We start from the raw sequence: 27,091 nt of genomic DNA on the forward strand, positions 1-27,091 counted from the left end.
TTTAGTGCAGCACACAAATATCCTGCATTCTAATACCTAAATGCTGCAAAGTGTGCTTAAAAACATCACCTGGCAACAGAATGGGCATGTATGCTGCACTACTATGCATTCACTGTATTTAATTTATATGTTTAGATTTCAGACTATGCTGCCAATTTCTAATGCTTAGATGTCTTTTAAGTGCTCTCAGGAGAAAGCTGGACTCAATTGTAAGCACAGTGAGACGATGGACCAGCCGCACAGGGGAAACAAAGAGCAAAGAAAATTACTGCACAGGAACAGACCCTACAGCCTTCCAAGCCTGCGCTGACCATGCTGCCCGACTTAACTAAAACCCCCTACCCTTCCGGGGACCATATTCCTCTATTCATATCCTATTCATGTATTTGTCAAGACACTTTTAAAAAGTCACTATTGTATCTGCTTCCACTACCTCCCCCAGCAACGAGTTCCAGGCACCCACCATCCTCTACGTAAAAAATCTGCCTCGTACATCTCCTTTTAACCTTACCCCTCGTATCTTAAACCTGTGCCCTCGAGTAACTGACTCTTCCACCTTGGGAAAAAGCTTCTGCCTATCCACTCTGTCCACGCTTCTCATAATCTTGTAGACTTCTATCAGGTCACCCCTCAACCTCCATCACTCCAGTGAGAACAAACCAAGTTTCTCCAAACTCTCCTCATAGCTGATGCCCTGCATACCATCCTGGTAAATTTTTTCTGTACCCTCTCCAAAGCCTCCACATCCTTCTGGTGGCGCGGCAACCAGAATCGAACACTATGTTCCAAGTGAGGCCGAACTCAGGTTCTATAAAGCTGCAACGTGACTTGCCAATTTTTAATTCAATGCCCTAGCCAATGAAGGCAAGCATGCAGTATGCCTTCTTGACTACCTTCTCCACTTGCATTGCCACTTTATGACCTGCGTACCTTACACCCAGATCCTTTTGCCTATCAATGCTCTTAAGGGTTCTGCCATTTACTGTACATTTTCTATCTGTATTAAACCTTCCAAAATGTATTACTTCACAATTTGTGCATTCTGAAGGGATAGCTCTGGACATCTATCAAGTAAGTGTTAGTACTGGATGAAATGCCCATCACAATGAGGAATCTATGCAGGTGTCATAGTCATAGAGGTTTACAGCATAGAAACAGGCTCTTTGGCCCAACTTGCCCATGATGCCTTTTTTTAATCCACTAAACTAGTCGCTATTGCCCGCGTTTGGCCCATATCTCTCTACACTCATCTTACTCGCATAACTGTCCAAATGTTTTTTAAAAGACAAAATTGTACCTGCCTCTACTACTAACTCTGGCAGCTTGTTCCAAACACTCATCACCTCATGTGTGAAAAAATTGCCCTTCTGGGCCCTTTTGTATCTCTCCCCTCCCTTTGGGAAAAGATGTTGATTATCTACCTCATTTATGCCCCTCATTATTTTATAGACCTCTATAAGATCACCTCTAAACCTCCTATGCTCCAGAGAAGGAAGTCCCAGTCTATCCAGCCTCTCCTTATAACTCAAACCATCAAGTCTCAGTAGCACTCTGACACTCCTCCTAGTTTCCTAGAGGTATAGCCCGTGAAACATTGGACCAATCTTCAACGGTTGATAAGTGACCAAAACAATCCCACATATCATTTTCAGAATATTAAAATCCTCCTGACTGATTTCTGAAGGTGAAGGGATGAACTGGGTACATGGGGTAATTTCCTGGAAATTCCTTCACAGAGAGCTTTTGAGGAGAGAAGGACCAAAGCCAGATAGTTCTTCCAAATGCTGCAAATACTAAGAGCCTTGGACCTGATCTTGACAGTATTCCTTAATGTTACAGTGGACAGGCTGGTTTCGCAGAAAGACTAAACAGGGAGCTTCTGCTCAAGATGATTGCAAACGTATCCCGTCCAGTCACACACAAAGGACTGAAGAATGATAGCCAGCAGGCAGATTCTATATCAAAAATCGTTCCAACTGTAACATCTGATGACCCAGCACAGGTCTAAGATAATTGCAAAGTACACTAAATGACCAAACAGTATTCCCATATAAACACTGACATTTAATTCATCTGAAATTCACATGCAGAGGACAGTTTTCAATAAATAACCGATGTACTAATCATTCATAAGGATGCACCTCTGATTTTGGGTGAAACACAATGCCCTAATTATATAGGCCCCTTTGGATTGCAAAGTTGTGCACATTTGCAGCAAATTACAATTTTCTTGGCAATCTTTGCTGATCTGCAGAGGAGTTACTCACAGCCAATTCAAACAGGTTGAGGAGAGACCAAAAATGGGGCTGGGGACTGTCTTGTATGCACCTATCGAATTATCGTGCTTAAAGAATCACAAGGTAGGCTAAGTAACTTGAATAGTGAGAGCTCTTTATTGTAAGTGTGCACTGTTCCACAGTCAGATCTAAGATTGCACAACCAGGTCCCACATTGGGAGGAGCTAATCCCACATGGTCACCTAACCTACATTCTTAAATGGGCAGAACGCACCCCAAATCCCAACATACATGAGATACATATATCACACCCTTCCCCCTTTAATTGAAAACTCCCCCAGCCTATATACATACATACAATAGAGAAACATACAAAGGCAGAGCATTGCAAACTACTACAATTCCCCAATGTAGTGTCCTTCAGACAGTTCACCTGGACATAATGAGTCTATCAGGGGATGGCAGTTTCCTCACTTCAGGTAACCGACCCTGACTCTGAAATTCTAGGCTCAAGCAGCCATCATGGATGGTTCTTTTATTTATGGAGCTTACCACCTTTAATGCAATGCTGCAACCAACTGGTCAGCATGTCTCCACCAAACCAGCTCATTCCTGGTTTGTACTGTGCAACAATTGTAGCCAATATCCACTTCTCCCCAAAAGTATAATTCCTGGCCAGAATGAATTCTTCTGTGTGAAAAGTCCTCAACTTTGCACTTGCTGCTCTTTTGGACATCTGTCCCTCTCGTTCCGCTCTAATATCACTCGGGTCTCCTTCAGCCGCAGCATGTCGATCATGATTCCCAATTTTCGGTTGAGCGTCAACAAAGCAGGCGAGCACTGGGGGTTGTCTCGTGTGGCGTGTTGCAGTACACACTGGGGAATTTATTAGTCCACCGCCCTCATGACCCATCCCTTTACAACACCTTCAGAGACTGTTTCAAGATCTGGACAAATCATTCCGTCAGACCTTTCAACACCAGGTGACATGCTATCGACCTCACATATCTGACTCCGTGGTGCTCCATGTACTCAGAGCAATCTTGTGCCACTAACCAGGGTCCATTGTCACTGACTACTTGTTCTGGATTGCCAAATGGGGCAAATATTTCATTGAGTTTATCTAACGTTGACTCTGCTGACCTGGGCTTCATAGCCATGATCTCCAGCCACTTGGAGCAGACATCCACCATCACGACATGCATCAGCCCTTCTGCTGTTCTAGCAAAGTCAATATTAATTCACTGCTGCAGCAACTAGGACCATTCCCATGGATGAAGAGGTGACAAGGTCAACACTTTCCGTACCATAGCACAGGATTCTCACAATCCCACTCTGTCTTCATTTTGTGCATCAACATTCGGCCACCAAAAATAGCTTCTTGCTATTTCTGTTATTCGCACAACCCCCTGTGTCCCGGGTGCACCTGTTCCAATACCTTTCCTCTTAATATGGGGTGGCATCATGGCAAAGAACCTGGAAGACACCTTGAAGAGGCTGCAGGAGCATGGCCTACAAGTCAAGAGAGAGAAATACAAGTTCTTTAAGGAGTCAATTGAGTATCTGCCATGTAATTGACGCTGATGGGTTACACAAGGCATCCAAGAAGGTAGAGGCTATCATGAAAGCCCCAAGACCAGAAAATGTGTCCAATCATTTTTGGGATTTATTAATTACTGTGGTGAGTTCGTTCCAGATCTGCCTCACAGCACCAGGCACCTTGGTTCAATTCCCACTTTGGGTCATTGTCTATGCAGAGTTTGCACATTTTCCTTGTGTCTGTGTGCGTTTACTCTGAGTGCTCCGGTTTCCTCCCACAGTCTGAAAGACATGTTGGTTAGGTGAATTGGCCATACTAAATTCTCCCCCAGTACCCGAACAAGCGCCGGAGCATGACAATTAGGGGATTTTCTTTCTAGCAAGGGGGATAGAATATAAAAGCAGGGAGGTCTTGCTGCAACCGTACATGGTACTGGTAAGGCCGCAGCTGGAGTACTGTGTGCACTTTTGGTCGCCGCACTTGCGCAAGGGTGTTTTGGCCTTGAAGGGATTGCAGAGAAGGTTCACTAGGCTGATACCGGAGATGAGGGGGCTAGCCAATGAAGAGAGACTGAAGAGACTGGGTCTGGGTCGTTAGAGTTTAGAAGGCTGAGGGGGGGGTCTTATAGAGACGTATAAGATAATGAAGGGGATGGATAGGGTAGAGATAGAGAGATTCTTCCCACTTAGAAAGGATAGCAGGACTAGAGGGCACAGCCTCAAGATGGGGGGGGAGGTGCAGTTTAGATCAGAGTTGAGGAGGAACTTCTTCACTCAAAGGGTGATGAATCTCTGGAATTCTCTGCCCATTGAAGTGATGGAGGCTAACTCGCTGAATATATTTAAGTCACGGGTAGATAAGTTTCTGATAGACAGGGGAATTAAGGATTGTGGGGAGAAAGCGGGCAAGTGGAGCTGATCCACTTCAGATCAGCCATGATCTTATTGAATGGCGGGGCAGGCTCGAAGGGCTAGATGGCCTACTCCTGCTCCTATTTCTTATGTTCTTATGTTCACAGTAACTTCATTGCAGTGTTAATGTAAGACTACTTGTGATAATAATAAATAAACTTTAAACTTTAATGATGGGGGATGATGACTCTTATACCCTTGTAATAAACATCCATCCAAGATAGACAACTCCCATCTCCAGGACATATACGGCCAAAACTCTGGGCGGTTTCTACTGCTCACCCTCCTTCTCAGGACTAGTTTCAGTACATGGCTCACAATTGGATTGTTTCGAATGGCAGGTTAGTGGTTACCAGAAAGTCATCATCTTGTGTGAGGTACATTATCTTCAGATTCCAGCTGGAAGCATCTTTATCACCAGGCAAAGGAAACCTTGACTGAGCATCCACATTGCTGTGTTTTTCAGACTGGCAGTACCAGATTTCATACAAGTAGGCGAACAACACTGATGCCCACCTTTGCAATCGAGCTGCCACCAGACAGTATGCCAGTGTATGGTCCTAAGATGGATGTCAGAGGCCAGTGGTCTGTTAGGAGTATGAAAGGCCTACCATATAGGAAGCGATAATATTCCTTGATGACAAAGACGATGCTCAAGCCTTCTTTTTCCACCTGAGCATACTGTTCCTCAGTCTTTGTCAATGATCTTGAAGCAAATGTAATGGGTCTTCCCTTCCCATTTGGCATAATGTAGGATAGGACAGTTCCTGTCTCAGGACAAAGCGTCGCATGAAAGCTGCAGCGGTAACTTTGGGATTGACATAAACTAAAACTTCCAATCTCTTCAAAGCCTGCAGTAATCTACTCCTAATTCTGAAGGGATTACTCTGGCCATCCATCAAGCTGTTCCTATACAGGAACCCTGTTCTCATATTCACTTATGCCCCTTCACATATCTAACGTATTCTGAAATGTTGATACAATCTCTGTTTCAATCACCAACTCCAGGTGGGCCTTCTCACATTCTTTTTCCACTTCCATACTGCTCTTTTCCCAGCAACCAACACATCAGTTTCAACATCATCGCCAGATCCAGAACGAACTTGCCACAGTAATTAATAAATCCCAAAAGTGACTGGACACATCTTCTGATCTTGAGGCCTTCATGATGGCCACCATCTTCTTGGATGCCTTGTGCAACCCACCACCGTCAATTACACGGCAGGTACTCAATTGACTCCTTAAAGAACTTGCATTTCTCTCTCTTGACTTGTAGGCCATGCTCCTGCAACCTCTAAGGTGTCTTCCAGGTTCTTTAAGTGCTCCTCCTCTGTCGAACCCATCGTTTCCATAGGGTGCTTCTTCCATAGATTTACCTGCTGTTTAACGAAAGAACGTCTGCGCAGGTTAGCTTTGAATATACCCCACTTCATGTTCTTCCGAGGGGAAGGGAAAAGAGGAGAAAGGAGAGGTTTGTGGGGTAAGCAGTATTAAGAGAAATTATCGCATATAAATAGCAACTTAGAGACAGAATTTAGGCCCTATCAGAGCATAATTAATGGTTACCTTTAATACGAGCAATAATCGTACTCTAGTTCTGAAGAGATAACTCTGGACATCTATCAAGCTGTTCCCATATAGGAACCCTGTTCCCATATTCACTCATGTCTCTTTCCTTCAATTTCTAACGTATTCTGAAATGTTGATACAATCTGTTTCAATCACCAACTCCAGCAGTGTATTCCAAGCTTCATGTGTAAAAATGGTTTTCCAGTTTACCATTCTGAAATTTTCTAGTTAATCTGCCATCAATGTCCCTTCAAAGCTTTCCACAAATAGAATTATTACTTATTTTGTACAAAAATGTGTCATTCATTTATGGATGGATTCCATTTTACCACTTTTATTCCTATTCTATCAAATATTCACTTGCAACTTTCTTCAGAATTACTTCCCATGCCTTCGTTGCCAGCATTTTTTGAAGTTGTTGACCAGATTTTTCTCATTTTCAAGGCTGTCATGCAGATTGTTGGCTGCCGAGAAGACGATGTTGGGAGGAAATAAAGGCTTGTTTTAGTTTTCAGGTTTTTACAAACAATGGGCTAAGGGTAAGAATCTGTGCATGGGCTCTCAACTTTAGCACAGTGAAGATAAGAAAATCAGAAAGACTGTATGAAAACAGGAGGAATAACAGAAGTTCAGAGAAGCAATAACCACTATAGTATCAAAACGAAACAAAGTGTCAATACAGAGAGATGGGAGCTGGATCACATTCAGCTTTCTCTTATAACCTGTGTTAGAATACAACAAAGATACCAGAGGAATATTCAAGTCTTGGATGGACTTGGTCTTTACAGAATGATGAGCTCCAAGAGGAATTTGGTACAAGAATGCAAGCTGAAATAGAAGAGCAAACATATGAAATAGCAGTAGTGGGCATTCAGTCCTTCAGGCCTGCTGCACCGTTCACTGAAAACATGGTTGATCATCCACTTCAACATCATTGTCCTGCACTATCCCATATTCCTTGGTGTTTTTAATACGTAGAAATATATTCATCTCAAGCTTGAACACACTCAATGATTGAGCCTCCTCTGTGGCAGAGAATTCCAAAGATTCACCACCCTCTAAATAAAGAAATTCTTCCACATCTCAGTCCTAATTGATCTGCCCCTTACACTTGAGACTGCTCTGGGTTCTGGACAAGGGAAACATTCTTCTTCCAGATTCCAGAGATCAAAAAGCCAATCTATTCAATTGCTCCTCACAGGACAATGCCCTCACCCCAGTTATTAATTAAGTGAATTTTCATTGAACTCCTGCTTATGCCAAGCATACCTTTCCTTGGGTGTAAGGAGACCAAAACTGCACACATTACTCTAACTGCAGTCTCATCAAAACTCTATATAATTAATTCAGCAGTCAAGGGCATTCAGCCTCCAATCTTTTGGAAAGCATTCTCCAAGACAGTCTTCAAGACATGACAATGCCGGATCACCGAACAGAAACTGATAGCTGAATTCCGCATGCATGAGGACGGCCTCAACCGGGAGCTTGGGGTCACGTCACATGACATGTAACCCCCACTATTTGGCTTGGATTTGCAAAATCCTATTAACTGTCCTGGCTTGAGACAATTCACACCTCTTTAATCTGTGTTTCCACTCACATTGTCTGTACCTGTAAAGACCTGCATTCCAACTATTCTCATGCAACTGTGTCTCTGTCTACATGTGCCAGGTTTATGAACCCACCTCTCCACGCACCTGATGAAGGAGCTGTGCTCTGAAAGCTCGTGATTCCAAATAAAGCTGTTGGACTTTAACCTGATGCTGTGAGACTTCTTACTGCATTCACCCTAGCCCAATGCCAGCATCTCCACATCATATTACAGGAAGGCATCTTTACTCAAATCCTCTTGCAATGAAGGTCAACATGCCATTTGCCTTCTTAATATAAAAGTAGGGAGGTCTTGCTGCAGCTGTATAGGGCATTGGTGAGGCCGCAGCTGGAGTACTGTGTGCAGTTTTGGGCGCCGCACCTGCGCAAGGATATTTTGGCCCTGGAGGGAGTGCAGAGGAGGTTTACTAGGCTGATACCGGAGTTGAGGGGATTGAGCTATGAGGAGAGGCTGAATAAACTAGGCTTGTACTCGTTAGAGTTTAGAAGAATGAGGGGAGATCTCATTGAGACGTATAAGATGATGAATGGGATGGATAGGATAGAGGTGGAGAGACTCTTCCCGCTCAAAAAAGACAGTAGGACTAGGGGGCACAGCCTCAAGATAAAGGGGAGGCGGTTTAGAACGGAGTTGAGGAGGAACTTCTTCACTCAAAGGGTGGTGAATCTCTGGAATTCTCTGCCCGTTGAAGTGGTGGAGGCTGCCTCGCTAAATATTTTTAAGAAGCGGGTTGATGGGTTCTTGATAAGAGAGGGGATTAAGGGTTATGGGGAGAGGGCGGGAAAGTGGAACTGAGCCACGACAGATCAGCCATGATCTTATTGAATGGCGGGGCAGGCTCGAAGGGCTAGATGGCCTACTCCTGCTCCTATTTCTTATGTAATTGTTTGCTGTACCTGCATGTTAGCTTTCAGTTACTCATGAATGAGGACATACAAGTCCTATCGAAGTTCAACACTTCCCAACATCTCATCACTTAAGGAGCACATTTCTCCACATTGTATTTCATCTGCCAAATTTTTGCCCACTCACCTAACCTCTCCAAGTCACTTTCAGCTCACAAGAGAGCTGAGTGGCTATAATAAAACTGTCTGATTATAGACTTTAGAAGAAAAAAACATGCGTTTATAAACCATATTATTCGGTCCTCAGGATATTCCAAAGTGCCTTACACTCAATGAATTGATTTTTGAAGTGGAATCATTATTATTACACAAGTAAATATGGCAGCCAATGTCCATGTGACCAGCAATTAAGAAAACAATCAGATGATCTGTTCTGGATGGTGTTGGTTCAAGGTCGAATGAAAACTTTGTATTCTTCAAAAAAAAGGTCTGCAAACAAGCAGGCATGGCCTTGGATTAATGTCCTACACAGAAGACAGCATATCCAATGATGCAGAACTCCCTAAAGGCTGCACTAAATACTGCTCAGGTTCTGCAGTGCAGCTTGTGTTAACAGATTTTTGACTCAGAGGCAAGAGTGATACCAAACAACAGCTTGTATTCATATAGCACCTTTGGCATAATAAAATATTACAAGGCACTTCACAGAGTTGTGTAAGCAAAATTTGACACAGAGCCACTTAAGATGATAAAGTTAAGTCAAAGCAATAGTTTAAGCAGTATTTAAGAAGCAAAAAGAGATAGAAATGTGGAGGGATTCAGGGATGGAATTGTAGAGCTTCGGATCAAGGCAGATGAAGGCACAGTCACCAATGGTGGGAAGATTAAAATCAGAGATGCTCAAGAGGCAAGATATTTCATAGGGGCAAAGGAAATTACAGAAATGAGGGTGAAGGCAATGGAGGAATTTGAAAACAAGGGTGAGGATTTTCAAATGGAGCCATTGCTTTATTGGGAGCCAATGTAGCTAAGAAAGCACAGGGTGATGCATGAACAGGATTTGGTGCAAGTTAGGACACAGGCAGCAGAGATTTGGGTGCATGTTTATGGATAGTAAATTGAGGACAGTCAAGAATATACTAGAATGACCAAGTCTGGAGGTAACAAAGGCATGAATTAAGGTTTCAGCAGCAGATGAACTGAGGTAGGGACTAAGGCAGGTGACTGATCGGTGTACTATTTTGAGCTGAGAAAATAAACTAAAGTTTATATTTATTAATCACAAGTAAGGCTTACATCACCACTGTGATGAAGTTACTGTGAAATTCCCCTACTCAACTACTTTGAGTTTTATATGCAAGCTCTATCAGGCATACCATGTGACTGCAACAAACTGAGATGCTGCTGATTAAGAAACAAGGGCAGGCCGGCCCATTTTGTGCAGCAAAAAACAACATTTTACAGATTCAGTGCAAATGCACAAGCTATTGCAGAGAATTTCTAGTGCAAATTAGTTCATTATTGCTGCTCAGCTCAACTGCTTAATGCACCCTGACAGAATAGTTGTTTAGTAACAAATGCAGGTCAAGATTTTGATCAGTGGTAACTTAGACTTTTTATATTACGTCGGAACAAGAAAAATGGTCTCCATTTGCATAGTTGTGCAATAAGTCAATGCAAATCTCCTATATTACCCAATGATCAGATCAAAAGCAACTTCAAAAATAACAATTCAAAACCATTGTACATTACTGTAAATCAATCAAGCTTAGTACTTCACCCCCATCATCCATCTTCTTGACTTCTTCCCATTCCCAGAATCAGTAACTAAAAATACATAGGTTCATCAAAAACTATGTGACTAGACATCAGGTAGACAATTTGTACACTGTGATCTTCTCAAGCATCTGCCAGTCATTTTCTGGAATTCAAAGAAAATTTTAAAATGTGCGCACCACCACAGCTCCCTATCCACGTTCAGTACATTTACACCAACCTCCACTGACTGCACATAGGTTTCCTCACAGACAGCCGACATCATCGCTCCCTACAAATAGCAAGAAAACGGGTGGCAATATATTTATATTTATAAAAGAAAATGTAGATAAAAGCTTGGGAGGGAATGAAAAGGTTAAAATTCCATCAGTGGGCGGTGATTTATCAAAATGGCATGAATATATCAAAATTCCTCAATTAGACTCAACTCAAATCCAGATCTTTTATCATTTTGCAAATAACATAAAAGTACCGTCTGAGCTATGAAAATTAATGTTATGAGAATGGAAACATACCATTTCATATAGAACATTTCTTACAATGTCTGACTGACACAATTTACTCTGATTAGTTGTCCAGCATTTTTCCACTTAAAATTACAATCACTTATTTCTATTACAATATAAAGGTAAATTTAAGTGTTCAATTCTACCATCCCTACCTCTGTTCTTATCAATAATGATTTTTCTGCCACTCAGGCACAACATCAATGATACCTCACTTACAGATTCCCACTTTAATGAGTGAAGTTATGATCTACACAAAAGATGACTCATCATTCACCAGAAAGCAGGAAGTTTGACATGCACACTGATTGTTCTACACGCTGCCACCATGGTGCACAGGCAGGGAATAGAAGATAAAAAGCAAGAGCAACAAAAGCAGAAAACTGGGAGCTAGAGAGAAGTCTGTTCTATTAGAAGCCTGGAGTTGACAGGAGGTTGGGAGTGGACTTGGAACACATATGTATGCAGAGTGAGCTATACAGAACCAAGCAACACAATGGCCTGGCACAACCACGTTCAACAATCAATCAATAGCCCAAATTCTCAATTGTCATTTGGGAACAATCATTTGTGTAGGATTCTTGTTCTTAATTTGTGCAACTACAAGTTTCTTTCCCAAAAAAGTTGCTTCTGCTGAAGAAGCCTACATTAACTCTACACTTAACAGGATTTAACACAAATACGTGAAGCTTATTAACTGACTAGGGGGACTATGCCCCATTTCCAAACCATTATGAAGCTCAGTTAAAAGACTCAATTAAGACACTCCCAAATATCTAACAAAGATATATTTTATGCATGTTCACACATAAAACATGTTGCAACAAAATTAAATTTTGATCATGATTTTAATTTATATACAATTTGATGAAACTTGTAATTGTTGTACAATTATACTGTGTAGAAACAGTAAATTATTAGCATCATAGTGCGTCACAAGCTATGTAATTTCTGCAATTTGTGAAATATATTTGATATCATTGTAAGTTTGACGTTTATTTCATAAAGCCTCAGCTTTTCCTTCAATAAATCAGCATTTTAAAGAGGATGCACCTGACCCATTCAACACTTAATACCAAACACACATCACAGCAAGATCAAAAAAAGCGTTTACCTTTTCAACCTTAAATAGCAGTGGAGGCATTCAAGGTGACTCGATAAAGCTTCTGCACATGCTTCATTTAAGATCCATCACCAACAAAAATTATGTCAGCAATTCAAATAGAAATGCCAGGAATACACAGCAGTTTCAGGAAAGGGAATAAAACAAGTTACGTTCCAGGTTGTGTTGAAGAATTTCCAAAATCTCAATCTGTGTCTTCAGATAGCGACAAATCTGCTGTGTATTTACCAGAACATGCAGGCAAAAGTCAAATTTAGCCAAGAACTAATTTTTCAATTGTAGCTCAACTAATTTTGGTTTTCTCTTTTAAAAAAGTGCATTTCTAATAACAGAATCAATACACTAGCAACCAAGTTTAAAATCAGTCAGTACCACCGTTAGCATAGAAAATAGGTGCAGGAGTCGGCCATTCAGCCCTTCGAGCCTGCACCACCATTCAATACAATCATGGCTGATCATACACTTTCAGTATCCCACTCTCGCTATCACAATCTCATATCAGCTTACAATACCTGTCCTTCCAACATGTCACGTTGTGATGAGACACGTTCCTGCTCAGAGCTATTTGTCCTTCGAATAGAGATCGCGTGAGGTTTACGTTTCGGTTTCACTTGCCGTGCAGCTGCACTGCTTCCACTTTCAATAGGCATCACTTCCTGGTGATCACTTCACCTGGTCACCTACAAAGATTTAAGAAAATTACATGAGGCATCATTTGACAAATACTAACCACAAGCATCAAATTATAAAACGAGACAACACCAAAGCAGGTCATATGGCCTGTTGTGGCTGGTCCACAATTTATAATTCTCTCCAAACATCTCAAACAACTCCATCACAAAATTTAACACAAATGTCTCAAAGCGCTGCACAGCCACTGAATTAGTCTGTGCAATGTTATCATTGCAAAGTGTGTAAATAGCCAAGGTGCAAAGAAAAAGCTGCCATGAATGACAACAAGAGGAATGCACGAATGTGTTTTAGTGATGGTTCGCTGAGAAATACAGAAAATAGGAATGGCAGTAGGCTATTCAGCCTTTCAAGGCTGTTCCATCATTCATTATGACCATGACTGATCATCCAATTCAATAGCCTGATCCCGCCTGCTCCCATATGCTTTGATTCCCTTACTACATCAAACTCCTTCTTGAAAACATACAATGTTTTGGCTTCAGCTGCTTTCTATGATAGTGAATTCCACAGGCATACCACTCTCTTGGTAAAGAAATTTCTCCATCTCAGTCATAAAAGGTTGGCTAAAAGACAATGACTCCTGGTTCTCGAACACCCTCATCATCAGGAACATCCTTTCTGCATCTACCCTGTCTAGTCCTGTTAGAATTTTATAGATTTCTACGAGATGCAGTATATCCTTAACAATTTTGAGGGTGCATCTAACGGGATCAAAAACACGGAGCCCATAAAAAGTCTGACATTCCATGTGCACCTGCACCCATAGCCTGCCAGGCCACCCACGTGTGTATAGAGGCTGACAGACTGTGTTTTTGATTCTTCTGGCACAGGTTGCACTGTCTTACCAAGTCCGTGATGTCTTGAGTCAAGACCAGGCCACCAAACTTAGCTCCTCACCAGCATTTTCATGAAGATCGGATGCCACCCTGGACAAGAGACAACTACGCAGGATCGCCAGAGAATTATACTGCCTGCAGCACTGAGCTCATCCTTCTTAAAGTCAAATAAGGCTTCATCTCTTCTGAGGGTTGCCCTCAGAATTTACCATTCAGCATCACATCAGCTCTGACAGAGGGTCGTCTAGACTTGAAACATTGGCTCTATTCTCTCCCCACAGATGCAGTCAGGCCTGCTGAGATTTTCCAGCATTTTCTGTTTCTGTTTCAGATTCCAGCATCCGCAGTATTTTGCTTTTATTCAGGATCATTTGCTTTATTTAAGGTAAGGTTAGATCTTTTTACATCCAGGTCCCAATTTGCTTTGCGGACACGGGGAAGGTCTCTAAACAAAATTTAGAGTCACCATGACTTCCTCCAACGCTGGCAGAGGAGCTGGCTTTAGGGGCAACAGGAGGCAGCTCAACATGTCGGCATTGGTCATTGAGTGCAGTGCTCCTGAGCTGCGAGTAACAGGGTCCATGCTGTATCCAGGCAGAGACAACAAGGAGCGGACATCTCCTTAAAATGTCTTTGTGTAAAGGTTTGTAGTCGATCACTATTACAAATCATCTGCTATAGATGTATTGATGGAATGTTTTTATGCCAAAAATAACCGTCAATCCCTCCTTCTCAATTTGAGGGTACCTCCACATGGTAACTGAAGGGGCCCTAGATGCATATGTGTATCCGTTCCATCTGTCCAGCAATGCAAAAGTACTGCCTCAATCCTCGTCACACGTCAGGACGAGTTCCTCCTTAGGGTCGAAATTAGATGACAGCAAGTGTTGTTTAACCTTATTGAAGGCCTCGGTATATGGGCCCTCGCAAGACCATTTTTGATGCTTCTGCAGCAAAGCGTACTAGGGAGTAATTCTAGAAAGGATGTTAACTGTGTTTTTTTTTGAAGTTGGGATCTCCTTAATGACCTTTACTGTGTCTTCTACTGAATGTAAATCTTTTGCACCGCGCGATAACCCAATAGGTCACTTCACTTGCCTGAAAGACACGTGCTTCCCTCTTTATGTACACCCCTCGTGGAACAACACTCAGGGAATCTCACAGTAAATTCATTGCAGTGTTAATGTAAGCCTTACTTGTGGCTAATAAATAAACTTTACCCAGCTCTCGAAAATCTCTCTCAAGTGCTCTTATTCTGACGTAAGTCATTCAAGTATACCACTACTTTGAGTAACCATTGGAGGATGTTGTCCATTATCCATTGGAATGTGGCACACGCCGATGAGGACCTGAAGGACAAAAGTAACGTACTTCCAAGATGCCTCATCAAGTTTGAGTTAAATATAAGCATGGTTTAATGAAAGCCTAGCCACCTGATAACTTCACATGTGGGTCTCCAATTCAGGGCACGGTGTACCTATCTAATTTAGAGACCAAATTGACCATTAACTTATAATCGCCACAAACTCAAGACAACTTGCCCAGCTTAAGGACACAGACAATGGGCACGGCCCACCCTGTGAATTGCTTGGGCCTTATTATACCTAGATCTTTGAGGCTCGAGTTCAGCCTGACAGAGAAAAAGGAACTGGTTTCACTCAATAATATTTAGTCACGACATCAAGGTCAACATAAATGATGGTTTGGGACCCTCTTATTTGCCTCAAGTCCTTCCTGAAAAACTTCAGGATGTCTGCAGTTCTCCCACACCCAGCTGAAAGATCACCAACAAATACTGCCTCATTTGTTGGAACTAATTTCTCCCCATTAGATTCGGTCCTTGCCCCCCATACAATGATGAGTGGGAGTCAGATGAATTGCTGTCCGTAGGTCACTGGAGTCATTGCGATGCTCCTGATTATCAATGGTTCTCCCATATAGTTGGCTAGTTTGGCCTTTGTAAGTTCAGAAGTTAAATATCAATTTGGAGATGATCATACATCTGCTCCCAGGTAACTGGAACTGCAGCTCGTGTCCACCTCCATTTTCAATGGATGTCCATTTACCTGCAATTCCACCATTATCGGGGAGACTTTGGTCATAATAATACGATTTAGTTGCATTGTTTCTTGTTCTGGCAGTGGGTACATCTATAAAGTATGGGCCAGTACTGGCCTTGGCCTCTTCCCAGAACAACATGTATTTTGTCTGTTCCTGCAACCATGCTTTGGCTGAGTCATTTAACTGTGCTTACAACAATCCGTCATCTGACATTTGCAACCTTCCAGAATTCATTCCCCACGATATTTGAGAATGCCATTGTATTTCCTCGATTGCCTAGTATTGTGATGGAAACTCTGACAGCTTACTTGCACGAGTGCCCTCAATTGAGCAGCGGTCACTGTTATTTGAGACCCCTCTCTCTAACCAAAGAATATAAAAGTTTTTAAAGTTTATTTATTAGTCACAAGCAGGCTTACATTAACATTGCAATGAAGTTACTATGAGGATCCCCTGGTCATCAGATTCAAGTAGAATGAAGGAGAATTTAGCATGGCCAATGCACCTAACCAGCATGTCTTTCGGACTGTCGGAAGAAACTGGAGCACCCAGAGGAAACCCACGCAGACGTGGAGAGAATATGCAGACTCCACACAAACAGTGAACCAAGCCGGGAATCAAACCCAGGTCCCTGGCGCTGGGAGGCAGCAATGCTAACCACTGTGCCCCCCCACTGTGCCAACATGTTGTCCTTTCAGATACTCTTGTAGCTCTTAAGCTCCTTTATCTGCATTTTGCAGTGATTAAAGCTATTTCAATAGCTTTCTTTAAGTCCAGATCAGGTTCCGCCAATAGTTTTTTTTGGATTATCAAACTATTTATTCCACACACAATTCATCTCGCAACATTTCATTCAGGGATAGCTGAATTCATAATAGTCTGCCAATTTTGCAATCTGGCAAAAAATTCAATAAAAGGTTCCACAAGCGTTTTCCCTGTTTTCTTTTATTCATGATGTGGGTATGCCGGCGTTGGGCTGGCGTAAACACAGTAAAAAGTCTGACAACACCAGGTTTTAGTCCAACCTATTTATTTGATAATATACTCACAAGCTTTCGAGGGGACTGCCTCTTCGTCAGGTGAATGGAGAGTTCTGGCCTCAGACAGAGCATATAAAGCACAGACAGTTTAGAGATTACTAATTAAAATGCGAATCCTTACACCTAACCTGCTGTTCAAGACCTGAAGTGGCTGATAATGTGAGTGGAAGGAACACTGATCACAGTTTAAAGAGATGTGTATTGTCTCCAGACAGTACAGTAAGTGAGGTTTTGCAAACCCAGGCAAGTCACGGGGGTTACAGATAGTGCGACATGAACCCAAGATCCCTGTTGAGACCGTCCTCATGTGTGCGGAACTTGGCTATCAGTCTCTGTTCAGCGACTCTGCACTGTCGTGTGTCGTGAAGGCTGCCTTGGAGAATGCTTACCCGAAGGTCAGAGGCTGAATGCCCGTGACCACTGAAGTGTTCGCCAACAGGAAGGGAACAGTCTTGCCTGGTGACTGTCGAGCAATGTTCATTCATCCGTTGTCGTAGCGTCTGCATGGTCTCCCCAATGTACCATGCTTCGGGACATCCTTTCTTGCAACGTATCAGGTAGACAATGTTGGCCGAGTTGCAAGAGTATTTACCATGTACCTGGTGGATGGTATTCTCACGTGTGATGATGGTATCCGTGTCGATGATCCGGCATGTCTTGCAGAGGTTGCTGTGACAGGGTTGTGTGGTATTGTGGTCACTGTTCTCCTGAAGGCTGGGTAGTTTGCTGCGAACAATGGTCTGTTTGAGGTTGTGTGGTTGTCTGAAAGCAAGAAGTGGGGGTGTGGGGATAGCCCTGGCGAGATGTTCGTCTTCATCAATGATATGTTGAAGACTCCGGAGAAGATGTCGTAGCTTCTCCGCTCCGGGGAAGTACTGGACGACGAAGGGTACTCTGTCCACTGTGTCCTGTGTTTGCCTTCTGAGGAGGTCGGTGCGGTTTTTCGCTGTGGCGCATCGGAACTGCCGATCTATGAGTCGAGCACCATATCCTGTTCTTACGAGGGCATCTTTCAGGGTCTGGAGGCGTCTGTCACGATCATTGGGGAGACCATGCAGACGCTACGACAACGGATGAATGAACATCGCTCGACAGTCACCAGGCAAGACTGTTCCCTTCCTGTTGGCGAACATTTCAGTGGTCACGGGCATTCAGCCTCTGACCTTCGGGTAAGCATTCTCCAAGGCAGCCTTCACGACACACGACAGCGCAGAGTCGCTGAACAGAGACTGATAGCCAAGTTCCGCACACATGAGGACGGTCTCAACAGGGATCTTGGGTTCATGTCGCACTATCTGTAACCCCCGTGACTTGCCTGGGTTTGCAAAACCTCACTTACTGTACTGTCTGGAGACAATACACATCTCTTTAAACTGTGATCAGTGCTCCTTCCACTCACATTATCAGCCACTTCAGGTCTTGAACAGCAGGTTAGGTGTAAGGATTCGCATTTTAATCAGTAATCTCTAAACTGTCTGTGCTTTATATGCTCTGTCTGAGGCCAGAACTCTCCATTCACCTGACGAAGAGGCAGTCCCCTCGAAAGCTTGAGTATATTATCAAATAAATAGGTTGGACTAAAACCTGGTGTTGTCAGACTTTTTACTTCTTTTATTCAGTCATGGGTCTTAGGCATCACTGGGTTGCCAGCATTTATTGCCCATCCTTAGATGCCCCTGTTCGGAGAGTAATTGAGAGTCAACTACATTGATATGGCTCTGGTGTCACATGTAGACCAGACTAGGTAAGGATAGCAGATTTCCTACCCTAAAGGACATTATTGAACCAGGTGGTTTTTTCAATAATGGTTTCATGATCATCAGTAGATTCTTAATTCCGGATGCTTTTTCTCATTGAATTCAAATTCCATCATCTGCCACGGCGGGATTCAAACCCAGGTTCCAGTAAATTAGCTGAGTTTCTGGATTAATTGTCGAGCGAAAATACCACTAGGCCATCGCCTCAGCCTTGTCTTAAAGCAACATCTCTGGAGAATCACAGAGAGCTTTGGATCATAATAGTTATTAGGAGAGTTTTGTAGAAGGGTCATATGAACTTGAAATGTTAACTGTTTCACCCTCCACAGATGCTGCAGAACCTACTGAGTTTATGCTGCATTTTCTACTTCGATTTCAGATTTCCAGAATCCACTGTATTTTGTTTTTATTAGCAAGCATAGTCTGTCTGGGTGATGATTGCTGGAATGCATTCAGAGGATACATATGCTCCAACTATGCCATCAGGGAGTTACAAACTATTACAAACATTTAAGCTGATAAAGCACTTGGCACAATATGCATCGCCAAAATCCCCAGATTGCTAATAATCCTGCAGATAGAAAAAAAATCCCCAGATTTCTAGTATCCCTGTAAATGCAATGCAAACAAATCCTAGACCTAACATACATACCACATAGCATGCAAACTAAAACACAACTCACATAGCCCACACTTTCAAAGCAGAAAATTTATAACTGATATTTAGCACAAATGTAATGACATTTTTAATTACTTGAGGTCAACAAGAAACCACAGATAAAATGTTGAACCAGATGCTGTGTTTTGACCAGCCAGAATCATGTGAAATCCCCGGATAATCCACTTACTAGTTCGACCTGACTGAACATTCATACACATTCTCTAATTCCTATCATAATGATCATTATAGTGCTCCATGCAACTGAACTTATCTATGTTAACTTACTAACAAGATTTTAGCTATTTGGCACAATACTAAAAATCTTAAAAAGTGGAGAACGTGCACAATATTTTACTGAGTCTCCCAGTGACAAACCTAAGTCCAGATGGGGGAGACCATTCAGTCTTTCCAGCTCATTCCACTGGAGTCTATGTAACTCGCATACGAACAACTAACTGCATGTTGACTGATGCAGAGTTTTTGCCTCAATGCATCTCACCTAGAAGATCATTACCTGTATTATCATGCTTTGGGCAAAATAAAAGCTTTTCTGAAATCAGACCCAAAGTTGTCTTTTATCAGTTTTTTGTGCCTACACTTGATTCTTCCGCTGTTGTGACTGAAACTGTACTCAGATTGACATTTTCAATCCCTTTATAAGGTCCATTCTATTTGTCTCCTGTAAAGGCTAAGGAGGCAATATTCTTCCAGGCTTTCATCAGAACTCAGGTTGTTCCTTTTCTATTTTGGAGACCAGAACTGAACACAGCATCAGTAGATGAAGCACAGCCAAAGCGATAAAAGAACTTCACGTGATGCACTCAGACTTGAATCTTACTGATTTAATGATAGAGCTTTATTAAGATATGCTGATTTGGATATCGCCTATTTTGATCCGAATCTTCAAAGCTATGTGTGTTAATTAACTCTAGTGTAATATTAGACAGGCATGACCATCAAAGATACACTTAACAAATTAAAATTAAAGCTTGGTGACAGACAAAATGTAAAAATAATTCACAATATGTATATTTCATTCCGTGGCATAATTTTCCAGATTCTTGAACTGAATCAACCAGCTCTGCATTTGAACATCTATTCTTGTAGATATGCTCACTTACATACAAGATAGAATCTAACTTTTATTAAAACTAAACTAAACAATTAAGTAGCTCAGGAGCAAATTATTAACATCTATTATTGGCATAGTTCCCTTAACATAATTAATTGTCCCAAGGTGCTTCACAATAGCAGCTGAGACAACGAGCCATGCAAGATATTAGGGTAGATGACCAAGGGTTGAATCAAGAGATAAGAACATAAGAAATAGGAGCAGGAGTAGGCCATCTAGCCCTTCGAGCCTGCCCCGCCGTTCAATAAGATCATGGCCCATCTAGCCCTTCGAGCCTGCCCCGCCATTCAATAAGATCATGGCTGATTTGTCGCTGCTCAGTTCCACTTTCCCGCCCTCTCCCCATAACCCTTAATCCCCTCTCTTATCAAAAACCCATCACCCGCGTCTTAAAAATATTTAGCGAGGCAGCCTCCACCACTTCAATGGGCAGAGAATTCCAGAGATTCACCACCCCTTGAGTGAAGAAGTTCCTCTTCAACTCCGTTCTAAACCGCCCCCCTTTTATCTTGAGGCTGTGCCCCCTAGTCCTACTGTCTTTTTTGAGCGGGAAGAGTCTCTCCACCTCTATCCTATCCATCCCATTCTTCATCTTATACGTCTCAATGAGATCTCCCCTCATTCTTCTAAACTCTAACGAGTACAAGCCCAGTTTATTCAGCCTCTCCTCATAGCTCAACCCCCTCAACTCCAGTATCAGCCTAGTAAACCTCCTCTGCACTCCCTCCAAGGCCAAAATATCTTTGCGCAGGTGCGGCGCCCAAAACTGCACACAGTACTCCAGCTGCAGCCTCACGTTCAAAGAGTGCCTTAAAGGGTGAAAGGGAGAGATAGATTTAAAGAGGGAATTCCAGAATTTATGGCCTCAGCAGCTGAAGGTCCCCCACTACCAGTGGTGGAATGATGAAATTCAGGGAACTCAGAAGGCCAAGGGTTACAAGAATGCAGATATTCCAGAGGGCTATGGAGGTGAAGGTGACTACGCAGCTAAGGAAAGGCAGAATCATAGAATCCCTACACTACAGAAAGAGGCCATTCAGCCCATCAAATTTGCACCAACCACAATTCCACCCAGGCTCTATTCCCATAACCCCATGTACATATCCTGCTAATCCCTGAAACTAAGGAGCAATTTGGTATGGCCATCAACCTAATCCGCACATCTCTGAAGTGTGGGAGGAAACCGGAGAATTCAGAGAGGATGGAAAATGATGAGAATTTTAAAAGCTGAGGCATTGCTTAACTGAGGGCCTATGCAATAAACAGGACACGATGCAACTTAGGATACAGGCAAAGTTTTGGATGATCTCATGTTTAGTAAGAGTAATTGGGTTTCTACTTCCTTAGTTTTGTTACTTAGACATCTTGAAAGATTTTGAAGAGGCATGTTCTGAGGAAAAGTAAATGTGAAATAACAAAGTATATTACAGTGATTTTTAAAAATTCATTTTACAGAATCACTGGCAAGATCAGCATCTTTATTGTCCATCTCCAGTTGCCCTTCAGGTGGTGGTGAGCTGCCTTCTTGAACCGCTGCAGTCCCAGAGGTGTAGGTACACCCACAGTGCTGTTAGGGAGAAATTCCAGGATTTTGACCCTGTGACAGTGAATAAACGGCGATATAGTGCCAAGTCAGGATGGTGAGTGACTTGGAGGGGAACCTCCAGATGGTGGTGTTCCCAGGTATCTGCTGCCCTTGACCTTCTAAATGGCAGTGCTCATGCTGCCGAAGGAAACTTAGTGAGTTCCTGCAGTGCATCTTGCAGATGGTACACATGGCTGCCACTATTCACTGGTGGTAGAGGGATTGACTGTGGAAAGGGTAGCAATCAAACGGGCTGTTTTGTCCTGGATGCTGTTGAGCTTCTTGAACGTTGTTTTAGCTGCACTCATCCAGGCAAATGGAGAGTATTCCATCACACACCTGACTTGTGCCTTATAGATGGGGGACAGGTTTTGGGGACTCAGGAAGTAAAGCGCTGCAGAATTCCTAGTCTTTGATGCTATCTGGCAGCCACAGTATTTATATGGCCAGTTCAATTCAGTTTCTGATCAAAATCAACAGCCAGGAACAACATACTTCCACTGCTCTTGCAAGGTATGTATGTATGCCCTGTGCAAACATCACATAAGTATAAACTTATATCTGCAATCTTTAATTGTCAAATCACAGCAAGTCACAACCTGAATGACAGACATAAAGACATACTAATTCACCCATGCCAAAGTTAAAAATGAACATCATTCATTATTCTTTTGAATTCCAAATAGGTATTTCAATGATTTGCAGCTGTTGCCCCCAATTCCGTTAAGTGATTTATCTTCAGCAATTTCTTCGGTCACTGGAGCTTAAACAAGCAGTTTGTGAAGCAGTTACTGTTCAAAAGTGTTTAATTCAGTGTATTAAATTAACTAGTCCAAACCTAGGTTTTTCTCTCATGAGATATCCAAGGAAACAAAGCTTTTCGAGTCATGTTCTTGATTTTACACACTGCAGAAGAAAGTTTGAATGGCACCTCTCCATCAAATGAGACTTGTGCCATCCAACCCTCTGATATCTCTGCGCTCCTTGTGCATCCCCAATTTTCATCGCTCCACCTCTGCAGCCATGCTGGTAACTGACTTGCCTCGTAGCTCTGGAATTCGCCCCCTCAACCTCTCTCCCTCACACTCCGCCTTTAAGATTTGCCTTAAAATCTATCACTTTGATCAAGATTTTAGTCACCTTCTCTACTATCATCGTAGGTGGTTTGGTGTCAAATTTTGATTCACAACGATCCTGTAAAGCACCGTGGAACATTTTACTATATTAAAGGCAAATCATCATCAGGTCAGGACTCTTCCTTGAAGCTTATAAGAGTTCTAAATCCCTCCTCAAGGATCTGTATTGGCCAACTGCTAATTACAGCGCTTATCCAAAATCTTTAGGAAAAGATGTTGACTCTCTATGCCCTTCATTATTTTATAGACCTCAAGAAGATCACCCCTAAGCCTCCTACGCTCCAGGGAAAAAGTCCAAGGCTATCCAGCCTCTCCTAACACAAACCATCAAGTCCTGGTAGCATCCTAGTAAATCTTTTCTGTAGTCTTTCTAGTTTAATAATATCCTTTCTACAATAGGGTGACCTGAACTATACACAGCGAACCTTTTTGAAAATCTATATGGACAGAGATCATCAACTATAAGGACAAAGGTGATCAAATAATAGAAAATAACAAATAACTTGCAGTTAGAAATATAAGTGGTTTGTGGAATGCATGTGGTCATAGTTAACAAAATTCACATTCAATTACCTTTGGATGCTGGAATGAAATTTTAAAAAAGTCAAAAGCAACAACTGTGTTGTCTACATATACTCTGCTGATCATGCTACCTTTCATGCATATTGACTAATAAGACAACTGAGGTATCCTTAAATGCACCAATACATTGTGGCCAAAATGTTAAGGGCACAGCCATGCTGCTAAGGGCTGGTCACTTACATGAGTGATTCAAGACGTTCAAGCCAGCAAATTGGAATGAAGCAAGACAGGAATAGGGATAAGAGGGCAAATCAAATAATGTTTATACTGTCAATGGCAGCACAGCGGTTAGCACAGTTGCCTCACAGCGCCAGGTTCAATTCTGGCCTCAGGTCACTGTGTGGAGTTTACATGTTGTCCCCATGTCTGCGTGGGTTTCCTCCAGGTGCTCCAGTTTCCTCTCACACTCCAAAGATGAGTGAGTTAGGTTGATTGCTAAATTGATCCTGACCATGCTAAATTGATCTTGAGGGTGGATTTTTTCCATCGTGCACGCATGGGATTGGTAGCACGCTGGACAAGACCATGCAAAGCTCCAGACCTCAGGTGGAATTTTCAGGTCTTGGGGTGTGTGTGGGCCAGAAAATCTCACCCTTAGTGTGAGGGGAATTAGTAGGGTAAATACATAGGTTTACGGGGAGAGGGCCTGGGTGGGATTATGGTCGGTGCAGACTCGATGGGCTGAATGGCCTCATTCTGCACTGTGGGGATTCTATTATTCTAAGGAGGAACATCTCACGGCGGATTTCTGGAGCTAGTCAACTGCAAAGTCAGTGCCGAGAATCAGGGTGCCTGATCTGAAGTGGCAAGAGCCGAAGAGTAAAAGTGCAACTTGTCCAGTGTGGTGTGGCACAGTCATCAGCGGAGGAAACACTGAAAGGTTCAGGGGAACGGGCAGACCTGGTGCCCCAGTGCAAAAAAAAACCCCTCCCTTTATTAAACCAGGGACGTTGAATGGTGGCCACACTGGCTTGGGAACGTGAAACGATCCAAGCTGCCGGGTGCCCGGCGGCGGGGGTGCCAGCTGCACCCAGGCTGGGGATCCATGGAGGGGTCTGAGCCTCTCCATCCAGACCCTGGCGGGGGGGGGGAGGCTCCCTGAGGCTCGGCCCGCTTTGCGGGGACCCGCAGTCCCTCCCATTAACCGGCGGCTCCTTTCAATGTGCACCGGAGGGTCCCCCCATCCCCATTAACCGGCGCTTTTACATTTCTGACTCTCTCTCACTCACCTCCCCTCAAAACGACATCCTGCAAACTCATCCGGGCTCTGTCACTGCCAGCAGGTCAAAGGTCAGCCGAGCCCCCGCCCCTGCCCGCCGGCCTCCGTCTGCGCATGCGCCAGCACCTCCCGGCCCACCAGACAGCCTGCGCATGCGCCTTCCCGCCGCCCTGGCCAGCCTGCGTCCCACTGCCCATGTCCACACAGTGAGAGGTCTCACAGCACCAGCTTAAAGTCCAACTGTTGGAAATGAACCTGTTGGACTTTAACCTGACTTCTTGCTGTGTATTGCCCATATTACACACAGTAAGAAGTCCCACAACACCAGCTTCATTTGGTTCAACAGGTTTATTTGGTAGCAGAAGCCACTAGCTTTCGGAGCGCTGCCCCTTCATCAGGTAAGTGGGAGTTCTGTTCAGAAACAGAACATATAAAGACACAAACTCAAAGTTTGTATCCTTTAGTTTGAGTCTTTATACGCCCTGTTTGTGAACAGAACTCCCACTTACCTGATGAAGGGGCCGCGCTCCAAAAGCTAGTGGCTTCTGCTACCAAATAAACCTGTTGGGCTTCAACCTGGTGATGTGAGACTTCTTACTGTGTTTACCCCCAGTCCAACGCTGGCATCTGCACATCATATAGACACACACAGTATACATCCAATGGATACACACACACAGTACACACCCACTGGTATACATGCACAGTACACACCCACTGGTATATACACACAGTACACACCCTTTGGTATGCACATACACAGTACACATCCATTGGTATATACACAGGACACATCCAATCATATCCACACAGTACAAATCCAATGGCATACACACACACAGTACAAATCCATTGGTATTCACACAGTACACACCCATTGGTATAGACACACAGTACACATCCAATGACATACATACACACACTACACATTCAATGGTATACACACAGTACAAATCCATTGGTATACACGCACAATACACATCCATTGGTATACACACAGTGCACAACTTTTTTAATTTAAAATGTTTGCATGCAATTTTTTGTAAGCATTATCAGGATGTGTCACATCCATTAGGTTTTTTTTATTTAAAATGTTTGCATGCAATATTTTGTGAGCATTATTGGGATGTTCCATTTGCAATTATTGCTCACTCGTAGTTGCTTTTCAGAAGCATTTCTTGAATATTGAACCTTGTTGCAATAGCGCTGTGCATTGCAATCATACCCACTGTGTTAGATATAATCCACGTGTGAATTTCCATGAGGAATTGGTTCCACAGCTCTAGGTCAACGTGAAGTCAAAGACCAGTTCTTCCAAAGCACACCTGCAGCATAGGGATAGTACAATGGCCTGTGAGACAGACAACATTTCAGAATTCCTACAATCTCGTTTAGAGACTGCACCCTTACATATTCAATTACAGCAATGGTTTCTCTGACTATAGCTACACTGTATCCATTGGAATTTGTCCCTGACATACATCTTTTACTCATCTACCTTGCAAACATCATCAAAAGATACAAGATCAGTTTCCATGTATTGGCAGACAACACGCAGCTCCAATTTCTTTCCATCAGTTATCATGACCCCTGTAGTGGATCTGTTTTCAATATGTGTCTCCAACACCATCTTCGATCAGCCGCATGTCCCTCCTGTTAATAATTGGAAAAATTGGAAGCACAGACTTCTGTCCTTTCTATCAACTCCATAACCTGGGAATTGCTTCCATTCCCCTCCCCAGGCACTATCTCAGGTTGAACCAGACTGCCTTAAACCTCAGAATCCTATTGAACCTCAAATCCACTGCATCACTATGGTTATTCAGCACTGCATTTCCTCCAAGACCAATACATTCTTCTGGAAGTCTGGTGTTCAAAATTTACTACAATGCTCCAAATGGAAATAAACATCTTCCTTTGTGTTAGGTAGTTTGACTCCAACCAAGTGGAGAGTTTTCCCCAGTTCCCACTGATTTCAATTTTGCCAGTGTTCCTTGATGCCACACACGATAAACGCTGCTTTGGTGTCACTCTCACCTTGGCTCTGGACCAAGACTGTAATCCGATCTGGAGCCAAGCGACCCTGGCAGAAACCAAACTGAGCAATGGTGAGCAGGTGATTGGTGAGTGAGTGTCACTAGACAGAACTGTTGATAACATCTAATATCACTTTTCTGATAATTGAGGAAAGGTTGAAGGGATGATAAACTGGCTAAATCAGACTTGTCCTGCTCATTGTGGACAGAATGTACCTGGACAATGTGCTACAT

At 42.9% G+C, this 27,091-nt stretch overlaps 1 protein-coding gene across 4 annotated transcripts in view; it reads right to left on the bottom strand.

Annotated features, from left to right (window-relative positions):
* Positions 1-24,902, bottom strand: part of wdr37 (WD repeat domain 37) — a 141,604-nt gene extending 116,702 nt beyond the window's left edge. The window contains exons 1-3 of one of the 4 annotated variants that reach the window (XM_080212544.1): positions 24,832-24,902; positions 12,632-12,799; positions 10,711-10,761 (exon numbers count right to left, since the gene is read on the bottom strand). In XM_080212544.1, coding sequence (XP_080068670.1) covers positions 10,711-10,761; positions 12,632-12,769 — 189 coding nt within the window. In that variant the 5' untranslated portion in view covers positions 12,770-12,799; positions 24,832-24,902. Of the gene's footprint in view, positions 1-10,710; positions 10,762-12,631; positions 12,800-24,831 lie in introns of those variants that run through there. The other 3 variants (XM_080212547.1, XM_080212549.1, XM_080212555.1) reach the window with 3 other exon arrangements.
* Positions 24,903-27,091: the final 2,189 nt, after the last annotated feature.

This window comes from Carcharhinus amblyrhynchos, chromosome 2, assembly GCF_965287045.1.
Source record: "Carcharhinus amblyrhynchos chromosome 2, sCarAmb.v2.hapA, whole genome shotgun sequence".
Taxonomy (NCBI): Eukaryota; Metazoa; Chordata; class Chondrichthyes; order Carcharhiniformes; family Carcharhinidae; genus Carcharhinus; species Carcharhinus amblyrhynchos.